Genomic DNA, 20000 nt, shown 5'->3' with positions numbered 1-20000 from the left:
TCTACCCCTCTCTCTCTCTCTTTCTCTCTCTCTCTTTCTCTCTCTCTGTCTTTCTCTCTTTTTCTTTGTCTCTTTCTTTCTCCACTATCCTCAACAGCACCCATGAGATTCTCTCACAGTAGTTTTGCTGGTAAGGTTTTTTTTTTGTTTTGTTTTTACTGTAAATCGTCCGATGTTTGTAGCTGTGTCTTGTTTCTGGGGTGCGGTGTGTGTGTGTGTGTGTGTGTGTGTGTGTGGGGGGGGGGGTTAATGGTTAATAAATTATGGTTAATAAAAGAACATTTGCTTAATTATTGTAAAACTTAATCAAACATTGAAAACTGCTTTTCTTCAACAAAGAATTAAGGGGATATAAAAACAATTGCCAATAAATATGCACAAAATAATCAAACCTAAAGCAATATGTGATGGCACAGGCAGTTAGATGTCTAATACTTTTGAGAGGGATGTGAAGAACACAGGTGAAAGGGTAAAACGTAGTGGGCAGAGTATTGTAAGAGACACCCGTGCCCCGGAGGTTATGACCCTTTAGGGCTAGGAGCAGGACGTGGGGTTTATAAAGATAGCAGGACTTATTTATAGCTGTGTTCACTGTGCAATTTAGTCATGGCAAATGTTGCGACCACCCACACACACACACACACACAGCCATTCGAACACACACTGGCCAGTCTTAGAGTGGGTCACAGGCTGAGCGGTGGCACGGGGGTCTTCCTGGTGTCGCTGTGTCAGTCCTGCCATAACGCGACTGAGGCAGCTTTGTCACATGACTGCACAGCTGTGGCGTGTACAGGCCTCAGCTGGGGTTAAGAACATCACTCTCCAGCATTACCATAAATCTGGTTGGTGGCCATATAAATATAAATATATATATATACTGCGTGTCATCTATGTGCAAAGATATCCCTGTTATTTTCTGGTTACATTTGTTCTGGTTTCTGTCTGGGTTTTCAGAAGTGCTAAAATAAGACGTGATATGTCATAATAAGAGTAAGTATGATTTAGGACACTCCCTTTAACAGTTTGTGTGGTGGGGAGTACAGTCTGACACTATAGAGGAAATACCAGTGATAAGCACTCGTTTTTTCACTCGTTTTTTCTGTGCTCCACACATTCTCTCATTTGCTCCCTCTCCCTCTCTCTCTCCGTCTCTCACTTTCTTTGCTCTCTCACTCGCTCATGTGCGTACGTACACAACTCTACAGGGACCTATTCCTTCCAGCTCATAAATATTTCCGTCTGGGAGTTCGGCCACATCAGAGAGGAGAGAACTCCCATGCCCAGAGTACAGCGTCGAGCCTCTCTCCTCCCCCCTTCTCCTGTTCTTTCCTTCTCCTTCTCTCTCTATCTCCTCCTCTCTTACAGCCCCAGTTTCCCTGGCTGCCTAATGTCCTCCACCTTTCATGCTCCCTCTTCAGACCTCTCTGGCCTCTCCACTGATGCCAGCCCTCTCCCCTCCCCTGCCTGGCTCCAGACTCCTCCCCCTGCCCCTCCCCCTGCTCCTCCTCCTGCTCCTCCTCCACGCCCCTGCTTCTCCCCCAAGTCTCCGTCCTCTGGCTGCAAATGCTAATCTAAACGTACAATTATTGCATTGCATTTTGCTTCTGTGGGGCCGGTTTGTGGCCAAGACGCAGAAGTTACATTACAGAACTGGCCCAAACAGGCTTGTGCTGAACGTTCCCCACAGCTGAGAGAGAATGAGAGAGAGAGAGAGAGAGAGAGAGGAGAGGGAGAGAGAGAGAGAGAGAGAGAGAGAGAGAGAGAGAGAGAGAGAGAGAGAGGCAACAGTCCAGGGGGAAACCACACCAAATGAGCAGTGAATGAAAAGCAAACCGCCTCTGTCTGCTTCCTGCTGGGACAGAAGAGAGAGGGCTCAATCTCAACAGAGCTGCACGTCTCCTCCACCCCCTGCTCCATCCACACCCCCCCACTCCCTCTCCACCCGCCTCCTCTCCCTGCACTCCTCCCCTCCGCTCCCCTCTCACCTCCCCCACCCCGGGCCTGTCCTCCCGGTCCCCTCACCCTCCCCGTCCCCTTTCAGAACTGACCGGAGGTCCGTTGTGCTGCTCTCCACCTTCTTTCAAGCCCGAGCTCTTATGCCCGGCCGCAGGGTTCCATCAGCGCTAGCGGCCCGCGGGCTCCCGGCAGTCCCGCGGTGCGCTGAAGTCCTGCTTTGTGCTGTATTGTTCTGGCTCGAGCCGAGCTGCGGCGTGTGGCTCGCGTTTCGGGTCATGTCATGTGTCGCCGCACGGCGCCGGCGGTCACGCCGACCCCTCCCCCGCACGAACGTCTCTCACGCGCCGTCTGCCTCCGCGGCCCCAGGGGCTCCCCTCGCGGACCCGTCTGAACCCGCCACAGAGCGTGAACCTGACCTGCATGGCCCTCTCTCCCTCTCCGGACCCCTCAGTGAAGGTGTTACCCTCCCACCCACTGACCTCTCCTGTAATGAGCTCAGGTACAGGGAGGACTCTGCTGCCTGATCAGTGATGTCATGATCTACGTCAGTGACTCAGCCAGCGGCAACCTTGTTCTCAAATGGATTCGTCTGTCTAGTCCATTCTGTTCAAACAGCTCATTTAAAAGTCATCAGCATTGTTAACATTTACATTTACATTTACATTTATGGCATTTAGCAGACGCTCTTATCCAGAGCGACTTACAAAAGTGCTATGTAGTTGCTTGGAATCTCCAAGGTAGAATAGATAGTCCTGAACACAAGGTACTCTAAGCTGGAAAAACCACTAGACGAAAGTCAAATGATACCTAACAATTATACCTGAATATACACATCCCCTGAGAAAAAAGACAGTAAACAATTCCTATAACCCAATTATGCACAATACCTGAGGAAAGAGACGATAAAGTACAATAGACAAAGCATAATTATGCAAAGTGCACTTGAAAGAGGTGGGTCTTCAGTCGGCGTCTGAAGACAGCAAGTGACTCCGATGTTCGGACACACAAGGGAAGTTCATTCCACCACCTTGGAGCCAGGACAGAGAAAAGTCTGGATGCTTGTCTCCCATGTGTCCTGGATGATGGAGGGTCAAGACGAGACATACTTGAGGCGCGGAGGGTTCTAGGTATGCATCTGGGTTTTACCATGGCCATCAAGTAAGGAGGAGCTGGACCATTCTTTGCTTTGTAGGCCAGCACCAGGGTTTTATATTTGATGCGGGCAGCTACCGGAAGCCAGTGGAGGGAGGACAGCAAGGGAGTGACATGGCTGAACTTGGGAAGGTTGAAGACCAACCGAGCTGCAGCGTTCTGGATCAGTTGCAGGGGTTTGATGGCATGCATAGGAAGACCAGCCAGTAGGGAGTTGCAGTAGTCCAGTCTTGAGATAACAAGGGACTGGACAAGGACCTGAGTGGCCTCCCTAGAGAGAAATGGCCGAATCCTCCGTTAAACTATGTGTGTGTCCAATCCTGCATGTCACAACACTGTCTCCCTCTCTTTCTCTCTCTCTCTGCCTCACTCTCTCTCCCTCCCTTACTCTCTTTTTCTCTCTCTCTCTTACTCTCTCTCTCTCTCTCTCTTTCTCTCTCTCTCTTTCTCTCTCTCTCTCTCTCTATCTGTGTCTGTCTGTCTCTCTCTCTCTCTCTCTTTCTCTCTCTCTCTCTTTCTCTCTCTCTCTCTCTCTATCTGTGTCTGTCTGTCTCTCTCTCTCTCTCTCTCTCTTTCTCTCTCTCTGTCTCTCTCTCTCTTTGTGTGTGTCTCTCTCTCACTCTCTCTCTCTCTCTCTCTCTCTGTCTCTCTCTCTCTCTCTCTCTCTCTCTCTCTCTCTCTCTCTCTCCCTCTCCCTCTTCTCAGGTGCGTAGGTCTAAGAGCAGCTGTGTGGAGAGGGCCATCGTGCTGACAGGTCAGTATGTTCCCTCAGACACTGAGGTGCAGCTCTATCAGAGGGTTCTGCAGGAGCAGGGTTACCACGTCGAGCAGAGCCGCTACGCTGAGACCAGCACCTCCCTCAAACACGACCAGAGAGGTGTGTGTGTGTGTGTGTGTGTGTGTGTGTGTGTGTGTGTGTGTGTGTGTGTGTGTGTGTGTGTGTAAAGGAGTGGAGGCTACACACAGTGCTGATCCGTCACGCACCTCTCAACCCACAGAGAGGTTTTACAGAATTTTGTTCTGTAAAATTCCATAAGGATTTTCTGTACATTTAATAAACACATGGTCTAAATAAGTGTAGGTATGAATTGTTAATTGAAACATATTGTATATACATATTGTAACATATACCTTAATTATTATACCTTATTAGTATAATGTGGGTATACTCATTGATGTGTGTGTATATATATAATTGGGTGTATATAATTATATATATCTATATCTATATAGATATACCAGAAATTACCTTTTAATTCAAGTTTAAGGCACAGAACAAACCTTAGTAGCAGGGATATCTGCAAGCGTGTTTAGATTCTGTAGTAGAGGATTAGAGAAGAAGGATTTTGGATCAGTCATGTTTCCTGTTCACCCTTCATATTACGCCTCCACGTACCAGTACGGAAGATGAAAGAGAGGCTACACTGGGATTAGTCAACCTCAACTCATTTGCTGTCTGATGCGTACACCTTCACACACACACACACACACACACACACACACACACACACACACACACACACACACACACACACACACACAGACACACACACACACACACACACACACAGACACACACTCCTACACACACACACACACACACACACACGCAGACATGCATACACGCATGCGCACAGACACACACACATACACACACTCACATCATCATCATCATCATCATTATCACTTCCTAACTTGTATGCAGGGGTCTGAGTGCAGACGCTGGTATTGTATTGGCTGTTGTTATGCAAGCCTGGTTTTCTTAGCAGTATAGTTATGGCCATTAACTTTGACCTCTGCTGAATGTCAGTGGTGCTGGAGCCTCACAGCTGGCTTCCTGAATCTCCCCCTACACCCCCCCCCCCCCCCCCCCCACACACACACACACACACACACACCTCACCGCCCACCCATCTCCCCCTCAGCCTCGTAAAAACCCACACCACCACCCGAGAGGGCATGGTGATGGAACTGCAGCTCCACCCTCACAACATAGGCCTTCTCCTGCCTCACCAGCACTGATGACAATAATTTAGCCAAACATCTCGGTGGACACTCGTGCTTGTAATCAGAGAGCAGCTTCAAAGAGCAGGTCTCCCATGCAGGAGTGTTCTGCTTAATATGCCACAAGTGTGGAATGTCTTCGGAGGTCCATGGTCCATATGGAGGTCCATGGTCTTACTGCTGTTTTGCACCAGAGAAATGTCTGTAGACAAAACCTCCCTATTTTCAAGTACACATGATTCATTTTCATGTGCATTCCTCGTGGTATTAAGCCATGAAAATGTTATGGTATTGTTAAATCAGCATAGTCACAGCTTGCGTGCTTATGTGTGTTCGTGTGTATGGGGTTGAAATCTAAGGAACAGGTGTGTGCTGTGTTTACGCATGTTTATTGTGAGTTTAACCCGCAAGCGACTACCAGCTGCATGTCAGACTGATTGACAGGCCATCTGATCACATGTGGGCCCAATCAGTGCTTGGCAGTGGCCATTAGGCTGACAGCTCCGCCCCTAACCGGCAATGTTCAGCAGAGTAGAGACACACACACACGAGCACGCAAGCCTTGTTGAGCTGACCACTAAAACCAAGAGAGGAAATATTTTTGCTATAGGAGTGGCATCTCTCTATTTTCACTCTATAAATATTGCACACATCATTTGGGGGATGTGTGTGCATGTGTGTAGTGATGCAGTATTGGCTGCTGTTTTTTCAGAAGTCATGGGTGTGTGAGAGTTGGCAGGGGAGAGATTCTCATTAATCTCTGGGCTGTTTGTAGAAAGAGTTTGTCCAAGACTGTGTCTAAAGAGTTGTGTTATTAACTCAAAAGATTGTGGGATTTATGTCCCTCTGCCTTTCTGATAGTGTTCCATAAGAACTGTTTTCCAACTCCGACTCTAATGCTAGGTTAGTGTTGTTTTCTTACATCTGGAACACTAAATAAGACCCTAATTCATGATACTGAATAGACCAATTTCACAGACGGTGAGTTGTGTTTCAGAAGTACTATTGTTGATATTTAAAGAACCTTTGCCTCCTATAATTCCCCATTCTCCATAATTAACTACCAGACAACAGTGTGGAGCACACAGATCTATTTAGCTGTCTGTTAAGGTTGCATAGTTATGCTGACAGAACTGGGTGCTTTAAATTGTTCTGGATCCTGGGGTGAAGAAAATTATTCAAATTCAGAGTGAGGTTTTCCTAATGCCATTGTGCACAACCCTTGGAGGAGGCTGGGTAAGACAGAGAGCTCAAGAGAGCTCACACTGGGTTACCTGGCTTTACTGGGAGACGCTCTGGTTTTGCATGCATAATGGGCATACTGTGCAGATGAATTAGGCGGCACAAAAAAACCTTGATAATCAGAGAAGCAAATTTGTACTTCTCAAAAACAGGCACCCATGGTGGTTTCTAACCGGGCTTCCCATTCCTTTGTTCTTCTGACCTTTTTGTTTTAGGTTTTTGCTCCTGTGCCGGTCCAAGAGATTCTGCTCAGAGTGTAACTGTTCTGTTCCTCTGTTACTGGGTCCATCTATGGGGTGGGACTGTGTTTTTTTATTTGTTGCCATGCTGAAGGCTTAAAGGTTCAAGGGTAAAGCTCACAAGAGATGTTTCCTGACCTTTTTGAGGAACACAAATAGAAGAGAAATCTTAGAGCAGATTCCCCACAATAGACTTTTTCGTTCTGTGCACTTCCTGTCATTCAGCAGAGGGGCGTCCCATGGCCTCAGGCCCTGGAGCTGTACCACACACACACCAGCCTATTTCCTCCAGCTCCACACAATAACTCCCAGATGTGGACCCTTTACTCTCGCTCCCCCCTCTCTCTTTCTCATTCCCCTACCTCTCTCACTCTCCTCTCCCTCACTCCCCTTACCCTCTCACTCCCCTTTCCCTCACTCCCATCTCTCTCTCACTCCCTCCTCTCTCTCATTCCCCTCTCTCTCACTCCCCCCTCTCTCTCTGCTCTCTCTCACTCCCCCCTCTCTCTCTGCTCTCTCTCACTCCCCCCTCTCTCTCTGCTCTCTCTCACTCCCCTCTCTCTCTCTGCTCTCTCTCACTCCCCTCTCTCTCTCTGCTCTCTCTCACTCCCCCCTCTCTCTCTGCTCTCTCTCACTCCCCCCTCTCTCTCTGCCCTCTCTCTCACTCCCCCCTCTCTCTCTGCCCTCTCTCTCACTCCCCCCTCTCTCTCTGCCCTCTCTCACTCCCTCCTCTCTCTCATTCCACTCTCCCTCACTCCACATGGCAGGTTTCTGCATCTCCGTCCGTCTGCTCCAGACGAGCATCGTGTGACATCACAAGGGAGCGCAAGACCCAAGTCGCTTTCTGTGATGCTTTAAAAATATGTCATGAACACTGTCGCAAAAAAACTCCCTGGCTGGGGTTGCCAGTTCTGGGTCTCTAGATGCCTCCTGAAGGAGGGACCAGGGGTACCTGTGCTATAATTTGGTGGCTTAATGTTTTTTTTTTTTTTTTATCAGTATCCAGTTTGATTGGCAAATAATGATAAAACTGAAAAAAAATCTCTCGAGTTTGTTGCATTGGGGTTATATAAGCCATTTTTATCATAATTTTAAAGGCTATAACAGGTTATTTTGATTTCACGGTAGGTGGTCTTGATTCTAATGGTTTGTCCTCTAAGGACAGAATACCCAGGCAAACATTTCTATTTTCGAGTTTTTACTCTGAAGCTTACACAAACCTAGTGCAAGTCAGGTGTGCTGAGTGTGTGTGAGCATGGATGCGTGAGCCTCCATCCTTTTTTCCTGATTCTTTTTTCTCTCCTCTCTCCACCCTTCCCTTTCTCTTTTTCTTGCTCTCTTCCGCCACAGATGGTCGAGACTGGTCTCTGTTGATATGCCTAAAAGACTCTGAAAAAAGTTGTCTCCGAAAAATCAGCTTTGCCCATCCGCAGCCTTACCAGAAGGTAGGTCCGCTCACCAGGACACGTCTCTTTGTTTTTGGCCACTGCCATATACCAGAAATTTGGTTTGCAGTGCAGAATAACATCAGAGCGATTGCCGCTCTATAGCTGTGAGACGTAGTTCATGGAAAAGTGCTCTTATTCCCGCCCTGTTGTTGAAAACGGATGTGAAACCAGATCTGGTCTAGAGATTCAGAAGCAAAACTATTTCTAGAAGGCAGACCTTACTGAAGGATAAACTCAGTGTAGAGAGCGCCATCCATCATGATTTCTGCTCTCTGTTTAAATGACGCCCCAGCTGCATTAATGTCAGAAAGGCTGTTAATGTATATTAATGTGCTAGCATAACCAAGCCAGTGCACTTGTGTCCTCAGGAAACTATTTATCTCCACTACCCTTTGATAGCAATAACGCTGCGTTTATTTCAGCCTCAGATATGCTAGCCTTAAGAACAGTCATGTTTTGTATTTCATCAATCAATTTTAGCCCTTGTCAGCATCCAGACAATACCTGCAGTCTCAGTTATGATCAAAGACTTAAGATGGCACAGTTAAGGTTATTTGTTTGATAGGTACATCTCAGAATGAAACTCAGTCGGGTCAAAACTCTTCCCAGGTCAACATTATTCCTGCATTTGTTGGAGCTTTCTTCGACATGGGCGGAACCTGTCGTTTCCTGATGGACAGCCGTTTGTCAGGTGGGTAAACATACCAGCATTGGTATTAACACTGTGAGGAAAAAAAAGTTAAAATGCATTACAATACAGGGACTGCTAAGCAAACTAAACGTGGCAAGCACAACATGGTTTAATAAGATTTCTAGGAACTAGCAGACATATGGGGCTGCTTACAAACTGATTTTAAAACTATACAAGAATCCTTTCATTTTAAGGCGTTACAGGCTTGAGGAAGTCATTAGTTATATGTGTGTGGTTTTTTCTTTCTAATTGTACCTGTTCCTAGCTCCATCAGGGATGCCCTGGTCAAACCTTAGACCATTGTGCCACAAATTAGATGCAAATTTGCAAATGTACATGTTGTATTTAAACTGGTCTTTTAAATGGCCACTTTTAAATGGTTCTTGGACAGTTTGATAAGGTTTCAGGTGCCTGTGGTAAGACAGCAGATAAGGAAAATAAGTGAAAATAAGCAGATAAGTGAAACTCAGTCAGTAAGCCACTGAACCACATCTGCATAGAACTCAATAGAGTACTGAAATCTCTCCATCAAATGACTGCTACAGACAATCCGCTCTGTTCACCGATCCATTCATCAGTGTGAATGCTGCCATGATACAGAAAACTGTAAAAAAAAAATCTGTATTTTTCAAAGCTTATCATTCTTTGTCAAATAGCTTATCTTGTTCTTTGTGAAAGATTTGTCTTCTAGGACAGAGAGTAGAAACTGTTACGCTGCCTGAATATAAGAAAATGTCGTATGGCAAGATTAGCAAAATAAGTCGAGTATGCTTGATGTTCCAGATAAAGTTTGAAACGGTTTTATTTAATAACTGAAAAAGAGAGATGGCAAAGGAAATGGTCATTTTTAGCATGTTATTGCTCCACTCAAGGTGTGGGTCACTGTCCACCTGTTTCCCAAGATGTATAGCAGCATCTGTGAGTGGGTTGTACGAGAGGTGGTGACAGATTGATGTCATCCTCATACAGAGCTGTTTGGTGCCATGTCTCCTGTTTTCACACCTGTTCTGCTGTTTTGTTTATGGATTGTCATGGCTAGTGACTCGATGGCCAGGGTACACAGTGGGGAATGGCCCCTGTCAGCACGGGATGCTCCCTGTTCTTCAAATATGCTCAAAGGCTGTTCACGTAAGCCAGTAAAATTCCAGCTTGTGACTTAGAAGCTGTGCCCATCTAAGAAAATTTCCCCCATAGGGAACCATTCAAGAATTTCAAAGAGGTACCGCCCTACTACTCTGTTGACAACCTTCTCAGCATTCGACGACATAATAGCATTATCAGCGCTGCTAGGTTTCTCAAAGAGTATGTTACACACCTTCCTGAATTTTCCAAGCCAAGCCATCCCTGTATTTATCCATTCTGGTCAGGTTGTACCACACTGGGTCAAATTGCTTCCAATCTCTTAGCTAACACTTTACATATAAATTTAAGATCATTATTAGTATGAGAAATGGCCTTGTAAGAGCCACACTGAGTTGAAGGTTTTCCAGGTTTTATTAGTCATGTAATTGCAACTGTGTTGACTGGAGGAGAAAGAAATTCGTCGCTTGTATTATTTTAGTGTGAAATGTTACATATTTCAATCAAGATTCCATTGGGTCTGGGGTTTTTCCTCTTTTCATGCTGGATATAGCTTCAGACAGTTCCTGGACGTCAGCTCTAATCAGTTGAACCTATAATGAACCTAACGGACCTCCTTTTGTGGAGTAGAATCTGAACAGTCTGAGCTGTACGGGATATGGGAACTATTTATTTTAGGTCAAAGGGTCATCCTTCCTATGCTTACATCTGGTCAGTGCACTAGGCTGATAGCTTTCTGACTTTTTCATTTTGCTCAAAGTTGGATTGCCTAATCTCATCAGACCTCGTGTTGCTTTATTTGTAGATAAAACGTTATATTTTATAGAGATATGTTGTCTGAAAAAGGCTGGGTTAACATTATTTGGCCCATATAAATTAACGTTTTCATCTGACTGAAAGAATTTCACATTGAGGAGCATCTGCCAAATTGGACTCCAGTGACGAGGCACAGATTTGTGGATGAGAATGATTACCCTCATGAACGTGTGAGAAACACATCTCCCTCTCATGCCATCCACATCCTCAGAGGTTAGAGGGGTCTTCTGTACAAAAAAAAACCTACCCAGGCATGTAATTGCAGTAGGCCCTATGTTACTCTTGATATGCTCAGCTTGACAAGTTAGGGTTAGTAGCTTTACATTCTCCACTGGTCTCCACACACCATCTCAATCAACATGGGTAATAGAAAATACAGCGCAGAAATATGTACATATACAAGAAGATAAATAGTACACTGAAACATGAGCGAGTGTATTTCCCCAACTGAAATACACCCACTCAGCCCATAATAAACACACCGGGAGCCTAGTCATCAGCTCGTTAGCCTATTTGTGAGAACTTCATATGGTATGGACATGCTTCCTGGTGTCAGATGGTACTTCTCTCCTACTCACAGCTCAGGTATGCTCAGTAAAGATGATCAGACCTTGCCAACACTGTTTGTATATCTGCAGCAGTCTGTGTCTGCTGCTGCGGGGACAGGGGGGACAGGGTGTGCGTGAGCAGACACGGTGGTCCTGGACTATATAAAGTGTGTCCAAAAGCTCTGTTGCCGTATTTGTCACTGGGTGCTTTTTTGAGGACAAAAGGGAAGTCTGAAAAGTCGCAATTTAGCATCAGAGACAGCATTAATTTAACACTGCCAATTCTGTGCGCTCTGTCCATCAGTATCGGCCCAGGAGAGATGAAGGGCAGAATGGACGACTCTCCTGAAGGTCACTTTGGTAGCAGTAGTCTCCCTTAGCAAGGACATGATGTCATCTCGATTGGTGCTAATTCTGTCTTCGGCTGCTGTGCTAACGTACTGTGAAGGCTTTCGGTTCATCTTGTACTCCTCGTGTTGCATTTAGCGGCCCATCACATCTCGAGGCGATATCTTCTTTCACTGCTTGGAGAGCGGTCAGGATTTGTTCCGGGCGGACCGCCACAGTAGCATCTGTTGCTCCTTCGTTAGCATCGCCGTTAGATTGCTATGTAGGCTCTGACAAGGCGTCTAATTACAGGGCTTTGTGCCTTTCGGTGCCGTTTGGACCTTTGGATCCCCCCACACCCTTTCAAAACAGGGAGACTGCAGGCGGCTGTACCCTGTGTGCGTCTGTCAGATGTTTCATACTTCAACGCACATCCACGTCATTAACGAAAGTCCAGTCCATTATTTAAACTAATTTCAAAATTAGATGAATTATCTTAAAATCTCGTTGGCTACTGTACTTAATGCGATTATGTATTTTCTTAGATGACACAGTGTACACTTTTTTAACATTTTTATTTGAGCCATGAAAGTGCAGAGCCCTGTTTCTGTGCTCTGTAATTACTGAGAAAGGTCAGCTTCTTAGGTGATATTTACCGAGACCTCCCCACTGTAACTGCTTAAGAGCTTAAATATATACTTCAAATGCCACATAATCAAAATAACGATCAGCTAGCTCAGTTTTATAATGCAGAACAAGAAATTACTCCTGTTTTTCCTCGCAGAGCTGAGCAGCAGGAGACAGTCTGGTGTTCATCCGAGTTCTTTGAAGATGATAACGCCTGTTTGTGTTTGCTTCTCTGGGCCAGTTATGGCCATAAACACTGACAAAGACTTTGCAAGATGAAGATAACCACTTCTCCATTTTGGGACAACAATCACTGATTTTGTGCTTTGGTGCACTGCCGTGCAGGCAAGATGTCCTGAATGGGAACCATTGTCTCCAGGTCTGGAACAATATTGGCTTTTTCTGCTGGCCAGATGCCCACACAAACATGGATGGGTGATTGAGTCCCTGTAGTTTGAGGAGCAGCAGGAAGGTGATTACATGTAGAGGCATGGAAAACACACACACACACACACACACACATGCACAGGGTACTTGGTGGATCAGGTATTTGTCAGATCTCTTGACCCAAGTACTGTTCTCAAAGTCAGGTGCTGGATGAGCCCTCTGGAAGAACCACAGCTGGGTGTGTGCGCGCCCGTGTGTGTGTGTGTGTGTGTGTGTGTGTGTGTGTGTGTGTGTGTGTGTGTTTACTGCCCCTGTGGCTACACATCAGAGGTATTTTTATTAGCAGAGCAGCCTTCGTATTGCACACACTGGATATATGCGAGATCTCCCTCAAGCTCATTACGTATTCCCGCACTCATCCACGCGTGTTGTTTGTGCTCGCACATCACCAGCCCCCCTCCTGTTTATCATGCTCATAAACACCTTACCTCGTTCACACACCTCAACCGTTCTCACACTTCCCTGCTAAATTACAGGCATAAATACATGCTCTCTCGAACGCGTTTAAACGCACTACAAGGTCTCTGTGCACCGCCTGTGGGTGTAGTTCGCCTTTAATGCAGTGAAGGAAACCTGGTGCACTTGTGGAGCGATGCAGCTGCAGGATCTCGGGGAGGCTGCAGGCAACCACGTGGGATGCTCCTCGCCAGAGTTCGGTCCCTTATGGCTGGCTGCGACCGACTGTGTTGCAATAACCAGATGGGTAGGGTGTGGGAATTTTGTCTTCACAGACCGCAAAGAGTTTGAGCTAATTCTCTTCTTCTCGTTTTTGTTGTTCAGGACTGCCATTACCCATAATTCCATCCGCCTGTGCTCCCTCCAGGCCGGAGCAGGAATGGAATCCCCATCATCCCGGAGACGAGAGGTCAGACGCTTCACCTGCTGCAGATTCAGCATGCTGTCGGTTGTTATACGTGGTGTTCATGTCTGTCTGTATTCCCTTATATTTTAGGGGCCCACACACCCAGTCAGGCCAGTTAGCCAATCAGGGCCTGGTTGCCATGGTGAAGGTGTATGTCATGGTTACATCAGTGATGCCCCTGACCGCGTTTATTCACCATACAGGCCTGGTCAAGACTCACCTGGAGAAAAACAGCTACCCCGCCAAGGTGAAGTCGCCCTTTCAGACACATGTTTCCCCATCTTTCCACATCACTAACATGACGGGAAGCAGCAACCCACAGACTACACCATGGATGTAATTTTGATTTCAAAAGTGGGGGGGACATGGATTCGTCGCTATTTAAATATTTGGTTTTAACCGTAAAAACTGGGGGGGACCAAAACCGGCTTTTGAAAAAGTGGGGGGGACATGTTTCCCCCCGTCCCCCCCCCCAAAATTACGTCCGTGGACTAACTATAAAAAAACTACACCGTTTTTTATCCTGAGGACAGATTCTATGCTTTAGTAATTCATGCAAAGCGAATCATAAGCCAACAGAGGTCTGAGCAGAGCAAGGAGTAGTTTGTTTCACTCTTCTACGTAGGTTTCGTGGTCGTCTCTCATAGTAAATGTTCTATTCCAGCTTTCACATTGACTTATTCGTTTTAGTTTCTTAGTTCTTTGAGCACTGAGTAGATTTGTGCTCTCATCACAGGCAAAGAGCAAAAGGGGGAAGGAATGTGGGCATGTGTGTCATTGTGTATGTGTGTGTGTTGTGTGCAAGAGAGAGAGATTTCAGATGAACAGATTTCACAAAAATCAAGTCTGTAAACAGTTGGAAGCCACGTGTGGTGTTGAAGAAGGAGGCAATAGTCTTTAAAACAAATGCTTCGGTTTCACACATGAGTTTGTGTGCATCTGCACGCATGTGTGTTTGTGCTTTGCGTGTGTGTGCACCTGCATGTATGAGTGTTTGTGCTTTGCGTGTGTGTGCACCTGCATGTATGTGTGTTTGTTCTTTGCGTGTGCGTGCACCTGCATGTATGTGTGTACGCGTCTTGAGTGCATGAGTGTGCATGCATACGCGCGCGTGTGTGTGTGTGGGCAGTTTCATGCCCGTGTCCTTGTTTATTTGGGTGCTGAGAGGGCCAGAGATACAGAGCAGTTGGATAAGCCCGAGTCCATCTGCGGGAAGATAACGCAGTTTTTAACCAAGTCTTTAACATTACTGCCACCTAGTGAGATTATTATGCCATTACCGATAGCTTGTGGCTGTCGGTGGTTTTTTCATAGTGCGTAATGTGCAACTGGGTGGTTTCTCCCTCAAACTGCTTTTCATAATTTTCTCGAGTGTCTTACAAAGTATCTCACATCCAAATCCAAAATTTACAGCTGTCAAGAACTGCATGATATGCAGATATTTCTTTTCTTTCAACCGTTTGTCACTCTATTGTGAATTCCTACAGTTAAACAGATTATGGAGGTCCGACTGAAGTGTGTTTGACACACTTAGGTTTATGATGTTGCCTTTAGAATCTGCTGGTCAAGATCCTCTTAGCCCTCAGCTATTAGAACATATCCAATATTGTTTGTGAAGATATATGTTGTTGGTGCATGTGCAATGTGCAGTACACTATAAATATAGACACGGGACATGTATGTCTTCACTTTATATTTTAACTGTACACACTTACTTTACAGTAATGGAACTACTGGGCCTAGAACCATTCTGTCTGTTTATAAATCTGCCTAACTGAGCTGAGATTTAAACCCTTAAAAATAGCCACTTCCATTGAGCCTTTCAGAGTGGAGTGTGGAAGAAAAGGTTGGTGGAAATGCACACATGCATTAGTTGGGTTAATATGTCAACGCTGACATCCTGTGTGTGTGTGTGTGTGTGTGTGTGTGTGTGTGTGTGTGTGTGTGTGTGTGTGTGTGTTCCAGCTGCTGGGGTTCTTCAGTCAGATGCTGGGGCCCACACTCTCTCTGCAGGCTTCTGAACGCATGAAGCAAGTCATCAATGAGGTTCTAACAGCAGCTCTACTGGTCACAACCGAGTCACAGAGGTCCGTCTCTCTAAATCTCACATACACACACACACACACACACACACACACACACACACACACACACACACACACACGTGTGTCATCAGTGAGGTTCTGACAGCTGCTCTACTGGTCACAGCCGAGTCAAAGAGGTCCGTCTCTCTCTAACTCACACACACACACACACACACACACGTGTCATCAGTGAGGTTCTGACAGCTGCTCTACTGGTCACAGCCGAGTCAAAGAGGTCCGTCTCTTTCTAACTCACACACACAAGCACATACTCACAAACACACATATACATGCATGCATGCATACACACACACGCACGCACACACACACACACACATATGTACCCACACACACACAAACTTTTGCTGTGTTTTTGTGCTGCAGGTGTCGTCTGTGTTTTCAGTTCCTGACCTTCACTTTGCATTATGATGCCTTTGTGCGTCCTGTGGTCGTGAAGGTGAGACTCTGATGCTCACACTCACACCTTTAGCACAGCCAGCTTATGCATTCATACATGCATAATTAGCCCCAAGTGTACTACACTGTTAGAAAAAGCCTTATAGTATTTGAGCCAATAAAAATCTCTATAGCGCTATAAACTGTATTTGGAAGCGCTGTAATCAAGTTTGTACACTAGATGGCAGCACAGTCCAAAATTGTCTTCTGTCTCATCAACGGGTTTCTCGGCTTCTCCCAGGTACAGACTGACTTGCGCTTTGATGGTATGAAAGATCCCAACTTTGATGGACAAATCACCAAAGAATATTTGTTGGAAGATATGTTAAAACTACTGTTTCCACCATGCAACAGTGAGGACAGTTCTCTGGATGAAACTATAATCAAGGTTGAGAGACCTCATCTTCTTAAACAAATCTTTACAAAAAAAATCTTAAACTCTGTAAGGGTTTTTTTGTCCATTATATTTTTTCATTCAAAGAATATTGTATTTATGAAAAGATTTTAAATGGGTTATGAATACATGTACAACAATTTTTACTAAATGTCATATTTGAACATTTTCATTTGTTTTGTTTATTGGTCTTTTTTTCCTCTTTGTGTTCAAAAAATTATGTTGTAAAGCTCTGTGTAAGCTTATTTTTAAAAGCACTATATAAATAAATTAAACTAATTAAATGGAACATGTTTTATTGACAGTTTAGTGCAACAGTGCTAACTGTCTAAAGCCTACGAGGTCCTTAGAGTTTTAAGTGCTTGGTGCTTAAGCCTCATGACTAGTGTCCAATTCCAGTCCAGTGGGACGTTCTGTGTCCTTTGTAGAGTTTCCGTGCTGGTGAAGTGACTCCCATGAAGTGACTCCCACTCCTTCCCGTGTGTGTGCAGTACGGAGGCTGTGAGAGACGTGACGATTTGTGCGTGAGCCCAGATGAATCACAGCTGCTGCTCCAGTTCTACGAGCAGCTGAGAGGAGCCGGCAGCTTCCACGCGGTACGTCACTGTGGTTTAATGTGATGTGTGGTACGTCACTGTGGTCTAATGTGATGTGAGGTACGTCACTGTGGTCTAATGTGATGTGAGGTACGTCACTGTGGTCTAATGTGATGTGTGGTACGTCACTGTGGTCTAATGTGATGTGTGGTACGTCACTGTGGTCTAATGTGATGTGTGGTACGTCACTGTGGTCTAATGTGATGTGAGGTACGTCACTGTGGTCTAATGTGATGTGAGGTACGTCACTGTGGTCTAATGTGATGTGAGGTACGTCACTGTGGTCTAATGTGATGTGTGGTACGTCACTGTGGTCTAATGTGATGTGTGGTACGTCACTGTGGTCTAATGTGATGTGCGGTACGTCACTGTGGTCTAATGTGATGTGCGGTACGTCACTGTGGTCTAATGTGATGTGCGGTACGTCACTGTGGTCTAATGTTATGTGCGGTACGTCACTGTGGTCAAATGTGATGTGAGGTACGTCACTGTGGTCTAATGTGATGTGTGGTACGTCACTGTGGTCTAATGTGATGTGAGGTACGTCACTGTGGTCTAATGTGATGTGTGGTACGTCACTGTGGTCTAATGTGATGTGCGGTACGTCACTGTGGTCTAATGTGATGTGCGGTACGTCACTGTGGTCTAATGTGATGTGTGGTACGTCACTGTGGTCTAATGTGATGTGTGGTACGTCACTGTGGTCTAATGTGATGTGAGGTACGTCACTGTGGTCTAATGTGATGTGCGGTACGTCACTGTGGTCTAATGTTATGTGCGGTACGTCACTGTGGTCTAATGTGATGTGCGGTACGTCACTGTGGTCTAATGTGATGTGCGGTACGTCACTGTGGTCTAATGTGATGTGAGGTACGTCACTGTGGTCTAATGTGATGTGCGGTACGTCACTGTGGTCTAATGTGATGTGTGGTACGTCACTGTGGTTTAATGTGATGTGAGGTACGTCACTGTGGTCTAATGTGATGTGAGGTACGTCACTGTGGTCTAATGTGATGTGCGGTACGTCACTGTGGTCTAATGTGATGTGTGGTACGTCACTGTGGTCTAATGTGATGTGCGGTACGTCACTGTGGTTTAATGTGATGTGAGGTACGTCACTGTGGTCTAATGTGATGTGCGGTACGTCACTGTGGTCTAATGTGATGTGCGGTACGTCACTGTGGTCTAATGTGATGTGCGGTACGTCACTGTGGTTTAATGTGATGTGAGGTACGTCACTGTGGTCTAATGTGATGTGCGGTACGTCACTGTGGTCTAATGTGATGTGTGGTACGTCACTGTGGTCTAATGTGATGTGTGGTACGTCACTGTGGTCTAATGTGATGTGTGGTACGTCACTGTGGTCTAATGTGATGTGCGGTACGTCACTGTGGTCTAATGTGATGTGCGGTACGTCACTGTGGTCTAATGTGATGTGCGGTACGTCACTGTGGTCTAATGTGATGTGCGGTACGTCACTGTGGTTTAATGTGATGTGCGGTACGTCACTGTGGTCTAATGTGATGTGCGGTACGTCACTGTGGTCTAATGTGATGTGAGGTACGTCACTGTGGTCTAATGTGATGTGCGGTACGTCACTGTGGTCTAATGTGATGTGTGGTACGTCACTGTGGTCTAATGTGATGTGTGGTACGTCACTGTGGTCTAATGTGATGTGTGGTACGTCACTGTGGTCTAATGTGATGTGCGGTACGTCACTGTGGTCTAATGTGATGTGCGGTACGTCACTGTGGTCTAATGTGATGTGCGGTACGTCACTGTGGTTTAATGTGATGTGAGGTACGTCACTGTGGTCTAATGTGATGTGCGGTACGTCACTGTGGTCTAATGTGATGTGCGGTACGTCACTGTGGTCTAATGTGATGTGCGGTACGTCACTGTGGTCTAATGTGATGTGCGGTACGTCACTGTGGTCTAATGTGATGTGTGGTACGTCACTGTGGTCTAATGTGATGTGTGGTACGTCACTGTGGTCTAATGTGATGTGTGGTACGTCACTGTGGTCTAATGTGATGTGAGGTACGTCACTGTGGTCTAATGTGATGTGCGGTACGTCACTGTGGTCTAATGTTATGTGCGGTACGTCACTGTGGTCTAATGTGATGTGCGGTACGTCACTGTGGTCTAATGTGATGTGCGGTACGTCACTGTGGTCTAATGTGATGTGAGGTACGTCACTGTGGTCTAATGTGATGTGCGGTACGTCACTGTGGTCTAATGTGATGTGTGGTACGTCACTGTGGTTTAATGTGATGTGAGGTACGTCACTGTGGTCTAATGTGATGTGAGGTACGTCACTGTGGTCTAATGTGATGTGCGGTACGTCACTGTGGTCTAATGTGATGTGTGGTACGTCACTGTGGTCTAATGTGATGTGCGGTACGTCACTGTGGTTTAATGTGATGTGAGGTACGTCACTGTGGTCTAATGTGATGTGCGGTACGTCACTGTGGTCTAATGTGATGTGCGGTACGTCACTGTGGTCTAATGTGATGTGCGGTACGTCACTGTGGTTTAATGTGATGTGAGGTACGTCACTGTGGTCTAATGTGATGTGCGGTACGTCACTGTGGTCTAATGTGATGTGTGGTACGTCACTGTGGTCTAATGTGATGTGTGGTACGTCACTGTGGTCTAATGTGATGTGTGGTACGTCACTGTGGTCTAATGTGATGTGCGGTACGTCACTGTGGTCTAATGTGATGTGCGGTACGTCACTGTGGTTTAATGTGATGTGAGGTACGTCACTGTGGTCTAATGTGATGTGCGGTACGTCACTGTGGTCTAATGTGATGTGCGGTACGTCACTGTGGTCTAATGTGATGTGAGGTACGTCACTGTGGTCTAATGTGATGTGAGGTACGTCACTGTGGTCTAATGTGATGTGCGGTACGTCACTGTGGTCTAATGAGATGTGCGGTACGTCACTGTGGTCTAATGTGATGTGAGGTACGTCACTGTGGTCTAATGTGATGTGCGGTACGTCACTGTGGTCTAATGTGATGTGTGG

General features: G+C 46.0%; 1 protein-coding gene across 2 annotated transcripts in view; it reads left to right on the top strand.

The window, feature by feature from the left end:
• cped1 (cadherin-like and PC-esterase domain containing 1) overlaps positions 1-20000 on the top strand; it is a 46077-nt gene that overhangs the window by 3677 nt on the left and 22400 nt on the right. For both annotated transcript variants that reach the window (XM_077005155.1, XM_077005154.1), the window contains exons 2-10: positions 3814-3985; positions 7944-8038; positions 8651-8732; positions 13358-13442; positions 13530-13686; positions 15405-15526; positions 15908-15980; positions 16221-16367; positions 16865-16969. In XM_077005155.1, coding sequence (XP_076861270.1) covers positions 3814-3985; positions 7944-8038; positions 8651-8732; positions 13358-13442; positions 13530-13686; positions 15405-15526; positions 15908-15980; positions 16221-16367; positions 16865-16969 — 1038 coding nt within the window. The remainder of the gene's footprint in view (positions 1-3813; positions 3986-7943; positions 8039-8650; positions 8733-13357; positions 13443-13529; positions 13687-15404; positions 15527-15907; positions 15981-16220; positions 16368-16864; positions 16970-20000) is intronic.

Source organism: Brachyhypopomus gauderio, chromosome 5, assembly GCF_052324685.1.
Source record: "Brachyhypopomus gauderio isolate BG-103 chromosome 5, BGAUD_0.2, whole genome shotgun sequence".
Taxonomy (NCBI): domain Eukaryota; kingdom Metazoa; phylum Chordata; class Actinopteri; order Gymnotiformes; family Hypopomidae; genus Brachyhypopomus; species Brachyhypopomus gauderio.
This window is presented reverse-complemented; position numbering and strand designations above follow the sequence as displayed.